General features: G+C 44.9%; 1 protein-coding gene across 4 annotated transcripts in view; it reads left to right on the forward strand.

Annotated features, from left to right (window-relative positions):
* LOC123769766 (R-spondin-3) overlaps nucleotides 1-7,310 on the forward strand; it is a 101,908-nt gene extending 94,598 nt beyond the window's left edge. The window contains exons 5-6 of one of the 4 annotated variants that reach the window (XR_011222122.1): nucleotides 5,490-6,962; nucleotides 7,014-7,310. Coding sequence is in view for 1 of the 4 variants with exons in the window: in XM_045761010.2 (XP_045616966.2) it covers nucleotides 5,490-6,418 (929 nt within the window). In the remaining 3 variants the exon portion in view is untranslated. Of the gene's footprint in view, nucleotides 1-5,489 lie in introns of all 4 variants that reach the window. The other 3 variants (XR_011222124.1, XR_011222123.1, XM_045761010.2) reach the window with 3 other exon arrangements.
* The last annotated feature ends 8,654 nt before the right edge of the window (nucleotides 7,311-15,964 follow it).

The raw sequence follows: 15,964 nt of genomic DNA on the forward strand, positions 1-15,964 counted from the left end.
ACTTTTCAACACTGGTGGGACGCGAACAAGGGGACACAGGTGGAAGCTGAGTACCCAAATGAGCCACAGAGACGTTAGAAAGAACTTTTTCAGTGTCAGAGTAGTTAGCAAATGGAATGCATTAGGAAGTGATGTGGTGGAGGCTGACTCCATTCACAGTTTCAAATATAGATATGATAGAGCCCAACAGGCTCAGGAATCTGTACACCAGTTGATTGACGGTTGAGAGGCGGGACCAAAGAGCCAGAGCTCAACCCCCGCAAGCACAATTAGGTAAGTACAATTAGGTAAGTACACACACACACGACAGGGAAGATTTCCTGAGACCTGGCACTTCAAGAACAAGAGGTCATAGATTTAAACTAGCTAAACACAGATGCCGAAGAAATATAAGAAAATTCACCTTCGCAAATAGAGTGGTAGACGGTTGGAACAAGTTAAGTGAGAAGGTGGTGGAGGCCAAGACCGTCAGTAGTTTCAAAGCGTTATATGATAAAGAGTGCTGGGAAGACGGGACACCACGAGCGTAGCTCTCATCCTGTAACTACACTTAGGTAATTACACACACACACACACACACACACACACACACACACATGGAGAACGGCCAATCCTGCAGTATGCGGCCCCAGCATACCCGTACCTTGTCAAGCACAAGACGAAACTGGAAAAAGTTAACAGATATGGCATTAGGCCATACTAAGAGGTATGAGTTTCGAGGAAAGGCTCCGTAAAATGCACCTCACGTCGCTGGAAAACAGAAGAGGATGCGGAGACATTATCACCACATACAAAATTCTCAGAGGAATTGATTGGGTAGACAAGGACGGATTATTTAACACGGGTGGTACACGCACAAGGGGACACAGGTGGAAACTTAGTACCCAAATGAACCACAGAGACATTAGAAAGAACGTTTGCAGTGTCAGAGTAGTTAGTAAATGGAATACATTAGACAGTGATGTGGTGGAGGCTGACTCCATACACAGTTTCAAATGTAGATTTGATAAGAGCCCAGTAGGCCCAGGAATCTGTACACCAGTAGATTGACTGTTGAGAGGCGGGACCAAAGAGGCAAAGCTCAACTCCCGCAAACACAATCCCCGTGTGTGTGTACTCACCTAGTTGTACTTATCTAGTTGCGTTTGCGGGGTTGAACTTTGGCTCTTTGGTCCCGCCTCTCAACCGTCAATCAACTGGTGTACAGATTCCTGGGCCTACTGGGCTCTTATCAAATCAACATTTGAAACTGTGTATGGAGTCAGCCTCCACCACATCACTGCCTAATGCATTCCATTTGTTAATTACTCCGACTCTGAAAAAATTCTTTCCAATATCTCTGTGCCTCATCTGGGTACTAAGTTTCCACCTGTGTCCCCTTGTTCGTGTTCCACCCGTGCTAAAGTGTTTGTCTTTGTCCACCCTGTCAGTTCCCCTGTGAATTTTGTAGGTGGTTATCATGTCTCCCTTTCCTCGTAGCTCATACCTCTCAGTTCCAGGACGAGTCTGGTGGCATACCTCTGAATCTTCTCTAGCTTTGTCTTGTGTTTGACTAGGTATGAACTCCATGATGAAGCTGCATACTTCAGGATTGGTCTGACATAAGTGGTGTGTGTGTGTGTGTGTGTGTGTGTGTGTGTGTGTGTGTGTGTGTGTGTGTGTGTGTGTGTGTGTGTGTGTGTGTGTGTCTGTTTGTCTATGTACTCACCTAGTTGAGCACAAAGACACACACACACACACCACACATACACACACACACACACACACACACACACACACACACACACACACACACACACACACACACACACACACACACACACACACACAGTTACAACGGTCATGACGCGCGCGCACACACGCGCACGGATGTGTGTGTGTGTGTACTCAACTAGGTGAGTACACACACACACACACACACATCCGTGCGCGTGTGTGCGCGCGCGTCATGACTGTTGTAACACCACAACCTCCCTGTCATCAACTCGACAGAGTGCAAATAAACAATCATTTCAAGAATTGCATTGGAGACCGGCTCATCTAATGCCCTTTTTTACAAATTCCATTTCCCATTTGACATGGATCACTCAGCCATCCGAAATGATCTAGCTCTCCCGGGCACCTAATAAGGAGTTTCCGGATTATTTTCCCCTCTAGGAGACACCCTGAAGTGATAATTATAGTGGGAGAATTATTACTGGCGATTATATGAGTTTTTCGACGAAGCGGCCTGAGGCATCACATCCCCTGTGTTGAAGCTTCCGTATAAGGCAGGGACCGTCAAGCGAGCATTTCTTTGCCCCACGGAAGCTCTTGTTGCCGAGATGAGCGGATAAAACCCACTGATTGCCAGGAAGGTAATAGGTGGAGATTACAGTGACCGTGTATGGATATATGCAATCATTGAGGACGCTGATAGGTGCTAGACGGGATTATTTCAGACCCCGTGGGAGTCAAGAGAGACAGTGACTGTGGTGAATTGGTAGACTGACTGATTTAATTATCTGTATACTCCTGTGTATGTATGAACTACTACTTGTATATGTGCGTGCGGACTCACCTAGTTGTGTTTGCGAGGGTTGTGCTCTGGCTCTTTGGTCCCGCCTCTCAACTGTCAATAAACTGATGTTCAGATTCTTGAGCTTAATGGGCTCTATCAAATTTACATTTGAAACTGTGTATGGAGTCAGCCTCCACCACATCACTGCTTTAATGCATTCCATTTGTTAACTACTCTGACACTGAAAAAATTATTTCTAACGTCTCTGTGACTCATCTGAGTACTACGTTTCCACCTGTGTCCCCTTGTTCGTGTCCCACCCGTGCTAAATAGTTTGTCTTTGTCCACCCTGTCAATTCCCCTGTGAATTTTGTAGGTGGATATCATGTCTTCCCTTACTCTTCTGTTTTCCAGGGATGTGAGGTTCAGCTCCTTTAGCCTTTCCTTGTAACTCATACCTCTCAATTCCGGGACTAGCCTGGTGGCATATCTCTGAATCTTCTCTAACGTTGTCTTGTGTTTAACTAGGTATGGGTTCCAGGCTGGAGCTGCATATACCAGGATTGGTCTTACATAAGTGGTGTACAGGGTCCTGAACGATTCCTAACACAGGTTTATAAAGGCAGTTCTTTTATTGGCCAACCTAGCATAGGCCGCTGATGATATCCTTTTGATGTGGGCCTCTGGGGACAGGTTTGGTGTGATATCAACCCCCAGATCCTTCTCTCTATATGACTCTTGCAGGATATTACCTCCCAGATGGTACCTTGTGTTCAGCCTTCTGCTCCCTTCGCCTAATTTCAGTACTTTACACTTTCCTGATGTGTGTGATGGTATCCATACAAAGGAGATTCGAAACCCTTTACTCTGTGCAGCGATTAGGTCATTTATAATTGCTAGTATGAGGTTCTTGCCGTCGATCTTCCAGCAGAAGTTTACGATTGCTTGAAGAGCAGCGGATTATGAATCAAAAAATATTATTCCTCCATCTATTATGTTTATTAACACATTTAGGCACATCTGCATTTGTGCAGCTGCCTTAGACTATATGAAGGGGACTACAGTGTGTCAAAAAAAGCTAACTAGGTGATGCTAAAAAATACACTTTTTTAGCATCACCTTTGTACAAACATCACAAACTGTACACTTTTTTTTTTTATTTGTTATTTTTAACAGCAACATTGATAAAGTCTACGGATATGAGCATGCATGTTTGAATAAGCAGATTTGATGCTAACATATCAGTGCCTGTGGGGAAGTAAGGTTTAAATTATTGTCTCGCTTTTATTTTGATTAATCTAAATGTTTTGTTTTATTATTTGCGAGTTTGCTATATTTTTAAATTAAAAAATGTCACTGTTTTAATTGGCAGTGATGGAGTGTATGTCGAGTTGTGTATGAGGGAATGTTCCTTAGGAAAGTTGATTTCCCGCGCGGTTTGTGTAGGTGCCACCTTCCCCCCCCCCCGTCTCTCTCACAACACTTCCTTCTGGGAGCGGACGGTGTGTGTTCACCTAGTTGTGCTTACGGGGGTTGAGCTCTGCTCTTTCGGCCCGCCTCTCAACTCTCAATCAATCAACTGTTACTAACTACTAACTTTTTTTCCACACACACATTCCCAGGAAGCAGCCTGTAACAGCTGTCTAACTCCCAGGTACCTATTTACTGCTAGGTAACAGAGGCATCAGGGTGACAGAAACTGCCCATTTTTTTCTAGCTTGCGCCGGTAATCAACCCCGGGCCACAGGATTACGTGTGTGTGTGTGTGTGTGTGTGTGTGTGTGTGTGTGTGTGTGTATATGTGTGTGTACTCACCTATTTGTGATTGCGGCGGTTGAGCTCTGGCTCTTTGGTCCCGCCTCTCAACTGTCAATCAATTGGTGTACAGATTCCTGAGCCTACTGGGCTCTATCAAATCTACACTTGAAACTGTGTATGGAGTCAGCCTTCACCACATCACTTTAATGCATTCCATTTGTCAACCACTCTGACACTAAAAAAAGGTCTTTCTAATATCTCTGTGGCTCATTTGGATACTCAATTTCCACCTGTGTCCCCTTGTGCGTGTGCTCCTTGTGTTAAATAGCCTGTCCTATGTGTCTTGTAAATAGCATGTGTGTGTGTGTGTGTGTGTGTGTGTGTGTGTGTGTGTGTGTGTGTGTGTGTGTGTGTGTGTGTGTGTGAGTGAGTGTGTGTAATTACCTAAGTGTAATTATAGACTGAGAGCTACGCTTTTGGTGTCCAGTCTTCCAGTATTATTTGTCTTATAACACTTTGAAACTACTGACGGTTTTGGCCTCCACCACCTTCTCATTTAACTTGTTCCAACCGTCTACCACTTGGTTTACAAAAGAACTTTCTAATATTTTTAGGCACCTTTGTTTACTTAGCTTGAGTCTGTGACCTCTTTTTCTTGAGGCTGCAGCTTCCAGAACTTCCTCTTTGTCAATTTGGTCTGTTATAAATAAATAATAAAAATAACAATATATAAATAATAATGTTATAAATAAATAATAAAAAATAATAAAATAGTGTGTTTGTACTCACCTAGTTGTGCTTACGGGGGTTGAGCTCCGGCTCTTTGGTCCCGCTTCTCAACTGCCAATCAACTGGTGTACAGATTCCTGAGTTCATATCTTCATATCATATCTACATCTGAAACTGTGTATGGAGTTAGCCTCCACCACATCACTGCCTAATGCATTCCATCTGATAACCACTCTGACACTAAAAACGTTCTTCCTAATATCTCTGTGGCTCATTTGGGTACTCAGTTTCCACCTGTGTCTCCTAGTGCATGTGTCTCCTAGTGCATGTGTCTCCTGTGTCAAATAAACTGTCTTTTTCACAGGGCAAAACGTGTGCGTGTGAGTGTGTGTTTGTATTCATTATTATCTTCAGAAACATCAGTTTCAGATCTGTCTGTCTCTCTGTCCATTGAACTCTGTCCCAGAAACCACGGATTTTGACCTCGACTTTATTCCTGCAGAGAACGAAATCGCGGAACTGGGAGGAATCTTTGTCACCCGGCCGCCCCTGGGGTTCCCCGCGACTCCCGCCCCAGTCACCGCCGCCAGCCTGGACAACACTTCGACTTCACCTTCCACCGCGTTGCCCATCCTCATCTTGCAGGCCTCAACGACACGACCATCGAACTCAACGGCACCCACCCGGGAGTCTTCAATGATGACTCCTGCAGGAAGAGGCGCAGAGACCAAGCACAATACCACTATGCTACCCAGCGGTAACCCTCCTTCCTCCGCAGGCAGTTGGCCCGAAGGGCCATCACATGCCACGTCGACGCCTTCGTCCGATCATGATTCAAGACCTTGTCGAAGAAAGCACAGAAGACGAAAGGAAGGTCGAAGGCACCGGAAAGAGAGGAAGAACAGAAAAGGTGATAATGGAGGTCGCAGAAGAAACGGAAAGAAAGCAAACCGAAAGAAGGAAGAAAGAATAGTGGGAAGAGAAGGCAACGCACAGGGCCACATTAACCATAAATCCCGCAGAAGGGGCTGCAGAAGGCGGGAAAACAGTGACGACCAAGTTTCACATAAAGGAACTACACGTCAGAACAGCAGCGAGAGGGATGGGACGATCAGCCGTAATTTCTCACCCGCTGGCGAGAGTCAGCCTGCTGGAGGACACTCCACGAGAAACATTGACAAACCTTCTGATAAGTACGAGTTCCACCGAGATGGAGAGCGCGTGAGGCTCTCGCTACTGACGGAGACGAAGAAGCTAGACAGTCGACCCACTCATATTGTAGATACCAAAAAATTCCTATACAAAAATCGGCCGCAGGCTATGGTTGAGTTTAAGCTTAAAAAAACTCTCAGACTATCAAAACCGTCGCACGCCAATGGCCATAGAGTCCGCCACGGACGACCCAGACGCGAACGACTCATCAAAACGTGATTCATTAACCACTCAAAAAAAAATCATACAATGAGTCGAAACCTAAATTTAACAAAAAAAAGGTCAAAATACGTGTACGAAAAGAAAAATAAAGTTTTCAAGTATGCAATAAAGAATATCCCAAAAGTCTACGTATGCCAAAGAGGAATTGGGCGTTGATTGAGGTACGTGTAAAGATGTGGATCTTCTGTATTCAGAAGATCCATCAGAAGATGTGGATCTTCTGTATTCAGAAGATCCATCAGAAGATGTGGATCTTCTGTATTCAGAAGATCCATCAGAAGATGTGGATCTTCGGTATTCAGAGTTTAAAGTCGTCGAATATTATGTGATATTAAACAATACATTTTACTGTCAGCTTGTTGATAAACATTCCCTTAGTGACGTCACTACCTGTTGCGTCACCGTGCCAGATATTACTTAAGTATTCAGATAGGCCTTCCATGCTATAGGCTGGTGCACAGGGCAGGTTGGTGCACACGGTAGGTTGGTGCACATGCTGGTGCACAGGGCAGGTTGGTGCACATGCTGGTGCACAGGGCAGGTTGGTGCACAGGGCAGGTTGGTGCACACGGTAGGTTGGTGCACAGGGCAGGTTGGTGCACATGCTAGTGCACAGGGCAGGTTGGTGCATATGCTGGTGCACAGGGCAGGTTGGTGCACATGCTGGTGCACAGGGCAGGTTGGTGCACATGCTAGTGCACAGGGCAGGTTGGTGCACATGCTAGTGCACAGGGCAGGTTGGTGCACATGCTGGTGCACAGGGCAGGTTGGTGCACATGCTAGTGCACAATACAGGCTTATGTACAGGCAGGCATCCGTGAAGGAGTGATATAAGCTGTACTGAAATTGTAACCAATTACATAAGCAAAATAAATAGTTAATATATAAATCTGTGTTTACAATACGAGACTTCTTGTATTCGCATTATATACATATCTGGTTTCATATAGACACTGACACAAACCTACATACACACAGATATATATGTTTACGAAGACAGGCTATATGAACTTAGGGGAGACATGATTACCATATACAAAATTATCAAGGGGAATGGATAAGGTGGATATGGACAGACTCTTTAGCACGGGTGGTACTCGCACAAGGGGTCACTGAGTACCCAAATGAGCCACAGAGACATTACACAATTATTTTTTTTTTTTAGTGTCAGGGTAGTTAACAAATGGATGCCCTAGGATGTGATGTGGTGGACGCTGACTCCATACGCAGTTTTAAATGTAGATATGACAGAGCCCAGTAGGCTCAGGAATCTGTACACCTGTTGATTGACAGTTGAGAGATTGAGTAAACTGCACCTTACCACAATAGAGGATAGGAGGAGACATGATTACGACATAAGAGTCTAAGGGAATTACAAAATAGAAAAAAATTAATCATAACGATGTCCTAACAAAACTTCAGTCTGTGAATTTTTGTTAGGACTTTTAACAAAATATGTATTTGGCTCATTCAGGTACTATGTTTCCACATGTGTTCCCTTGTTCGCGTATCACCCGTGCTGAATAGTTAACCTGCTTCATACCTCCTCGATGGGGTTCTGGGAGTTCTTCTACTCCCCAAGCCCGGCCCGAGGCTAGGTTTGACTTGTGAGAGCTTGGTCCAACAGGCTGTTGCTTGGAGTGGCCCGCAGGCCACGTATCCACCACAGCCCAGTTGGTCCGGCACTCCTTGAAGAAAACTAGTTTTCTCTTGAAGATGTCCACTGTTGTTCCGGCAATATTTTTTATACTCGCTGGGAGGATGTTGAACACCCGTGGACCTCAGATGTTTATACAGTGTTCTCTGATTGTGCCTATGGCACCTCTGCTCGTCACTGACTCTATTCTGCATTTTCTTCCATATCGTTCATTCCAGTACGTTGTTATTTTACTGTGTAGATTTGGGACCTATCCCTCCAGTATTTTTCCACGTTTATATTATTTGATATTTCTCTCTCGTTTCCTTTCTAATGAGAACATTTGGAGGACTTTGAGAATATCCCAATAATTTAGGTGCTTTATCGCGTCTATGCGTGCCGTATATGTTTTCTGTATTCCCTCAATTTCAGCAATCTCTCCTGCTCTGAAGGGGGAAGTGAGTACCGAGCAGTACTCAAAACGGGACAGTACAAGTGATTTGTACAGTACAACCATTGTGATGGGATCCCTGGATTTGAAAGTCCTCGTAATCCATCCTATCATTTTTCTGGCTGGCTCAATATTTGCTTGGTTATGCTCCCTAAACGTTAGATCGTCAGACATCATTATTCCCAAATCCTTTACATGTTGCTTTCCTACTATGGGCAGATTTGATTGTGTTTTGTATCCTGCATTATGTTTAAGGTCCTCATTTTTACCGTACCTGATTACCTGGAATTTATCACTGTTAAACATCATATTATTTTCTGTTGCCCAGTCGAAAACTTTATTAATATCTGCTTGAAGTTTTTCAATGTCTTCAGCAGAGGTAATTTTCATGCTGATTTTTGTGTCATCTCCAAAGGATGATACAAGCTGTGACTTGTATTTTTATCTTTACCTGATATAAGAATAAGGAAAAGCAGCAGTGCAAGGACTGTACCCTGAGATACAGAGCTTTTAACTGCGCTTGGACTCGATTTTATATGGTTGACTGTTACTCTTTGTGTTCTGTTTGACAGAAAACTGTGTATCCAGCGTCCTACTTTACTGGTTATTCCCATCGACCTCATTTTGTTTGCTATCACTCCATGGCCACATTTATCGAATGACTTTGCGAAGTCCGTGTATACCACATCTATATTCTGTTTTTCTTCTAGTGCCTCGGTGACTTTGTCATAGTGGTCAAGTAGCTGTGAGAGGCACGATCTAAATCCATGTTGGCCTGGGTTGTGGAGGTCATTGGTCTCAATGAAACAGTTTGTCTTTATCTACCCTGTCAATTCCTCTGAGAATTTTATAGGTGGTAATCATGTTTCCCATAACTCTTCTATCTTCCAGTGTCATGAGGTTTAATTCCAGTAATCTTTCCTCGTAGTTCGTACCTTGCGGCTCTGGGACTCTCCTGGTGGCATACCTCTCAACTTTTTCTAACTTCGTTTGGTGTTTGACTTGAGATATGCTGCTGATGACCTCGCATATGCTGCTGATGATATCCTCATGATGTGGGCTTCATGTGATGTTGATATCAAGTCTGGCTTGATATCAACTCTCAGATCTTTCTCTCTTCCTGATTCCTAAAGGATTTTATCTCCCAACTTGTACCTTGTATTTAGCCTCCTGCTCTCTACGCCTATCTTCATCACTTTACACTTGCTTGATTTAAACTCTAGTAGCCATTTGTGGGACCATGCCATCAATCTGTCCAGGTCATCTGGACAGATTGAGGAAAGAGTCAATAACCTCTTGTCATTTACGTATATCAGAAACTGGATGGGTCAGAGTTCAGAACCCTGTGGGACTCTGCTGATGACATCACGTCATTCTGAGGTCCCAGCCCCCATAATAACTCTCTGCTTTCTGTTGTTTAGGTACTTTCTTATCCACTGAGCACCCTACAACTAAGCTTGTTTCTCCAACTTATGCAACAGCCTCTTGTGGGATGAATCAAAAGCTTTCTGATAGTCAAAGAAAATGCAGTCTCCACACCCCTTCTCTTTTTTCCATTATGCTTGTTGCTCGGTCAGAGCATTTTATTAAATATGTGAAGCACGATTTGCCATCCCTGAACCCATGCTGGTAGTGTGTACAAATTTCCTTCTCGTCAGATGTGCTCCAAGCTTTATTCTCACGGTCATTCCACCCCCAAATACAAGTTATGGATACCGGCCTGTATTTTAGTGCCTCCTGCCTCTCACGTTTTTTGTATATTAAACTACGCTAGCTGTCTTCTAACCTTTTGGTAGGTCTTCTATTTGCAATGAGTTGTCATACTCAATACAGAGTGGCATGCATAGTGCTTTTGCCCTCTCTTTTAGCATCCATGGGGCGATTCTGTCAGGTCCAACAGCCTTAGTCATGTCCAATTCTAGAAAATACTTCCTAACCTTATCTCTGGTAACTTCAGTATCTTCCACGGCTGCTTGATTTATGGTCACTTCTCTTAGTTCAGGGACTTCACCTTGCTTTGTTGTGAAGACCTCCTGGAATCTCCTATTGAGTTCTTCACACACCTCTTTGTCGTTCTATGTGTACCCATCCTCTCCCATTCTCAGTTTCATCACCTGTTCTTTCGCTGTTTTCCTTCTGATGCGGCTGTATAGCAGTTTTGGTTGGGTCTTGGCTGCATTTGCTATGTCGCTTTCATACTGTCTATCTGCTTCTCTTCTCACACTGAGGTACTGGCACCTTTGGTAAGTCTGCTTTCTGGTGTTCTGTTATTTCTGTAGTTTCTCCATGCCCTTGTCAGGTTCAGTCAGGTATATAAGGAAGCTTCCTTACTTCCTTACATACTGACTGAACCACGAATTCCCCTTTTGCTTTTCATTCCTTTCTTTTTGGGCTGGGATAAGCATGTATTCCTCCTCCTGACACATAAACATGTATTCCTCCTCTACTTCCACCAGATACTCAAATGTCAGTACACTGTAGTCACTCATCCCTATTGGGTCTAATTTGACTTCCTTTATGTCTGACTCCTTCAGGATGAATATCAGATCACGTCTGGCTGGTTCGTCATTTCCCTCTCATTCTTGTGGATCCCTTGACACGTTGACCTAGAAAGTTTCTTGTCGCCATATCTAATATTTTAGCTCTCCATATATCTGTACCTCCATGTGATTCTTCGCTCTCCAAGTCTATCTTTCCATGGTTAAAGTCAACGATGATTAACAGTCTGGATTTCTTCCTACAGGTAATATAAGCTGCTTCCTCTATTATATTGATGGTTGCAACTTGATTCTATCATCCTCTTGCCTGGGTCTTCTATCATTTAATGTGGGTTATATTAGTACTACTATTATCTTTGGTCCTCCATTGTCATAGTACCTGCTATGTGGTCTCTGAAATCTTCGAGTCTGAGATGTCCATCTTTTCAAAACTCCAGTCCTACCTTATCAACAGAGCCAATCAGACTTTAGCACTTCCCTCTCTCTGTTTCTTTAATACATAGTAGTCCTGCAGAAAAACTGCATTTGTTATGATTCCCAATAGTTTTGTTCCTGTGAGTGCTATTACATCTGGGTTTATATTCTTGTGACCCTTCCCAAGCTTACTTGTTTTTTTATTCATCAACCCATCTTTGTTTGTGTTCAGCACCTTGTAGCTCACTTTCTTCTGTCCATCTTCACCTACTGTCCCTCATGCTGGCTGTTCCACTGGTATACAAAGTTGTTCCATGGGCTGGGCTGCATAGGTGTGGTTGGTGTGCTGTAAGATAGTTAATATGGATTCAGAGGGTGATGGAGTGGGGGTGTCAGTTGTGGGAGATAGGATCAGGGAGAGCTTGTGGAGTTAGGGGAGTGGGGGTAGGATTGACTGAGTGGGTATTTGGTGGGGGACAGGCAGGGCTTCCATTGGGTGGAAGGTGTGGGTGGGGCACTTCTCTTTGGGGGTGCTAAACTGCTAGTAGAGGGTTCCCCACTCCCCTCTGGGATTGTAGGGTTTGGGACTGGGGTTCCCCGATTACCTTCTCTTTGCCTGTGTCTGCTTCCATGATTCGTCCCTTATGAAGGGATTCGTACCTCTGAAGAAATACCTTATTGCATCCCATCATATTTAACAGTTTGCTCTACTTTGCTACAGTTTCCTCTTTTGTGACCTTGTTCATGAATACTGTCTTTATCAATCGATCTCTGTTCTTGTTATACCAGCTTGGTCTAAAAACCTTTTCTATATTTTGTTCGGCTCCCTCCATCTGTACCCCCTTCAAGATCTCCATCACTGCAGCTTTGTCTTCAGCTCTCGACTCTACTTCACTGGAACCTTCTTGTTCCTTAATACCTACTATGACTAATGCTCCTTTCCCTTCAAGCAACTGACTAGTACATCTTACTGTTTCCTGTGTATTTATGTGAATGCATTTTAAATTTACACGTTCGATTATATGTGTTCTCTCTCTTAACAAGGTACAAAATATATGCCAACTCTCTTATCTTGTCGTCGGGACCTTTGTGAAGAGACAGTTACTGATGATCCCTCGCCACACCTCACACCTGTGCTCTCTCTCCTACACAATTCATAACGCGAAAACCAAAAGATTTAAATATAGAGTGTAATTGTTTGGGGGAACACTGACAGCTCTACACAGGTGTGCGTGTGTGTGTATTTATTGTTAGTATTTACAATTTATGCCTGCAGAATCAAGCTATTAGCTCCTGGACCCCGCCTTTCTAACCAATCTATTTTTCTTCTTATATCGACTACATATATTTTTCTCTAACACACGCACTCACACACACACACACACACACACACACACACACACACACACACACACACACACACACACACACACACACACACACACACACACACACACACACTCTCACACACTCTCACACACACACGAGAGAGAGATACGAGGAGAGACTACAGGAATTAAACCTCGCTTCGTTGGAAGACAGAAGAGTTAGGGGGGGACATGATCACCACATTCAAGATACTGAAGGGAATCGACAGGGTTGATAAAGACAGGCTATTTAACACAAGGGGCACACGCACTAGGGGACACAGGTGGAAACTGAGTGCCCAAATGAGCCACAGAGATATTAGAAATAACTTTTTTAGTGTCAGAGTGGTTGACAAATGGATTGCATTAGGAACTAATGTGGTGGAGGCTGACTCCATACACAGTTTCAAGTGTAGATATGATAGAGCCCAATAGGCTCAGGAATCTGTACACCTGTTGATTGACGGTTGAGAGGCGGGACCAAAGAGCCAGAGCTCAACCCCCTGACGACGCTAGAAAAAAAAATGAGAGAGGAAAGACATGATAGAGACGTTCTAAATACTCACGGGGATTGACAGAGTGGAAATAAAGCAAGTGATCACAATACCAACAAAACAAGTGGGCATGGGTGGAAGCTGGAGACTAGTTTAGTTCATTTATGAATACACACACACACACACACATGTGCGCGGCTGAGTTCGATTCCCGGCGGAGACGGAAACAAATGGGCAGAGTTTCTTGCACCTGATGCGTCTGTTCCTCTAGCAGTAAATAGGTACCTGGGAGTTAGACAGCTGCTACGGGCTGCTTCTTGGGGATGAATGTGTGTACTCACCTATTTGTGCCTGCAGGATCGAGCGCTAGCTCTTGGACCCCGCTTTTCTAGCGGTTGGTTGTTTAATGCAATGGCTCCTGACCTATTTCCCTATCATACCTACTTTTAAAGATATTAATGGAGTTAGCCTCTATAACCTGCTCCTTTAGGTCATTCCATTTACTCACAACCCTCACGCTAAAAGAAAACTTTCTAACATCTCTATGACACATCTGAGTCTCAAGCTTCCACCCATGCCCCCTTGTTCTATTGTTATTCATTGTAAACATTTCCTCTGTTTCCACATTGTCAATCCCTATAAGTATTTTATACATCTGTATCATGTCCCCCCCTATCTCCTCCTTTCTAACGTCGTCAGCTTTAGTTCCTTCAATCTGTCTTCGTACCTCATCCCTCGCAGCTCTGGGACGAGTCTCGTTGCAAACTTCTACATCTTTTCGAGCTTCCTTGTGTGTTTTTTTAAGAGGGGGGCTCCAGGATGGGGCGCCATACTCTAAGACTGGCTTCACATAGGCGGTATACAGTGATCTAAAAGCTTCCTTATTCAAGTTTCTGAAGGATGTTCTGACTTTTGCCAGAGTAGAGTATGTGGCTGACGTTATTCTATTTATGTGAGCCTCTGGAGTTAGGGCTGGTGTTATTTCCACCCTCAGGTCTTTTTCTTTAGACGTTATAGGGAGGTAGTTTCCCTTCATCGTGTACTCGTCTTTCGGTTTCCTGCCTCCTGATCCCATTTACATCACCTTGCATTAATTGTTAGTGTTGAACTCTAGCAGCCATTTCTTGGACCAGCTCTGCAACCTTTTCAAGTCATCCTGGAGAATTTTACAATCCTTATCTGTCTCAACCATCCTCATTAGTTTTGCATAATCTGCGAACATTGACATAAAAGACTCAACTTCATCATATCACATCAAATGATATGATACACTCATCTAGTTGTGCTTGCGGGGGTTGAGTTCTGGCTCACTGGTCCCGCTTCTCAACTGTCAATCAACTGGTGAGCAAATTCTTGAGCCTACTGGGCTCTATCATATCTACATTTGAAACTGTGTATGGAGTCAGCCTCCACCACATCACTGCCTAATGCATTCCATTTGTTAACTACTCTGACACTGAAAAAATTTGTTCTAATATCTCTGTGGCTCATTTGGGTACTAAGTTTGCACATGTGTCCCCTTGTTCGTGTTCCACCCGTGCTAAAGATTTTGTCTTTGTCCACCCTGTCAATTCCTCTGAGAATTTAGTAGGTGGTGATCATATCTCCCCCTACTCTTTTGTCTTCCAGAGACGTGAGGTTCAGCTCCTTTAGCCTTTCCTCGTAGCTCATACCTGTCAGTTCTGGGACTAGTCTGAAGGCATACCTTTGAATCTTTTCTAACTTTGTATTGTGTTTAACTAGGTATGGACTCCAGGCTGGAGCTGCATACTCCAGGATTGGTCTGATGGTTGTCCCTGATGTCTGGAGTAACGCTGCTCGGTCGTGAGAGAGACCGAGAACACCTTCTTCTAAAGGCAACAACAGCTCTTACTCCTACTCTCATACTTTATACAAATTCTTCTTCTTCTTGAGAATAGGTGCAGTTTGCATGAAGGGGTAACCCTCCCGATGACTGCACCAGGACAGATGTAAGGAGACGCGTTGACGGTTAGGAGGAGAAGAAATTCAAAAGCGGTAGATGTGACGGGCCGTAGAGAGAGGAGTGGCGACGAGAACAGACGCGGACGTTAGAGGGAGACTCCCCGCACCGGGGGGCGGGGCGTCGTGGTCACGGCGGCAGCTGATCCACGCACGGCTTAGCAGTGTGCGCAAGACGGGAACTAATACCTCTCCGGAAACTTGCGTATCGGAAAGCGCAAGCAGTACGCTTCCCAAATCACCCACAGGTCGGCGGGCAGCCGGCCACCAGGCGGCGCCCTCGGCTGAGACATCCTCTCAGGCACCCTATAAACAAACTCCTTCTCCGACGATACCCAGATAGTGGACGAGCACCACGCGATCGGAAGCACCCGGGCGTCCCGATAAGGGCCCAACTCCGGACCCTCACAGGGCACGACCCCAGCAGACGGGACTAAGCAACCCCCAGACCGGAGCAAGGAAGGAGGGGGATGCAGGCGCGGCATCGACCCCACCACCGGGCACAGGAGTCGAGGCCCCCCGGCGCACATCTTTCCGCAACATCACGACGAGGTCCCGATCATCAGGGACAACCCCCCACTGCGGGGACCCAACAGCAGGAGACACAGGAGGGGGGGGGGGCACAGGCAGCAACTTCAGAGCCCCACACAGCACCATCATCCTCGGCGGGGGACGCCAGAGCACCATACTCCCCCACCACCTC

This window comes from Procambarus clarkii, chromosome 45 (genome assembly GCF_040958095.1).
Source record: "Procambarus clarkii isolate CNS0578487 chromosome 45, FALCON_Pclarkii_2.0, whole genome shotgun sequence".
Taxonomy (NCBI): Eukaryota; Metazoa; Arthropoda; class Malacostraca; order Decapoda; family Cambaridae; genus Procambarus; species Procambarus clarkii.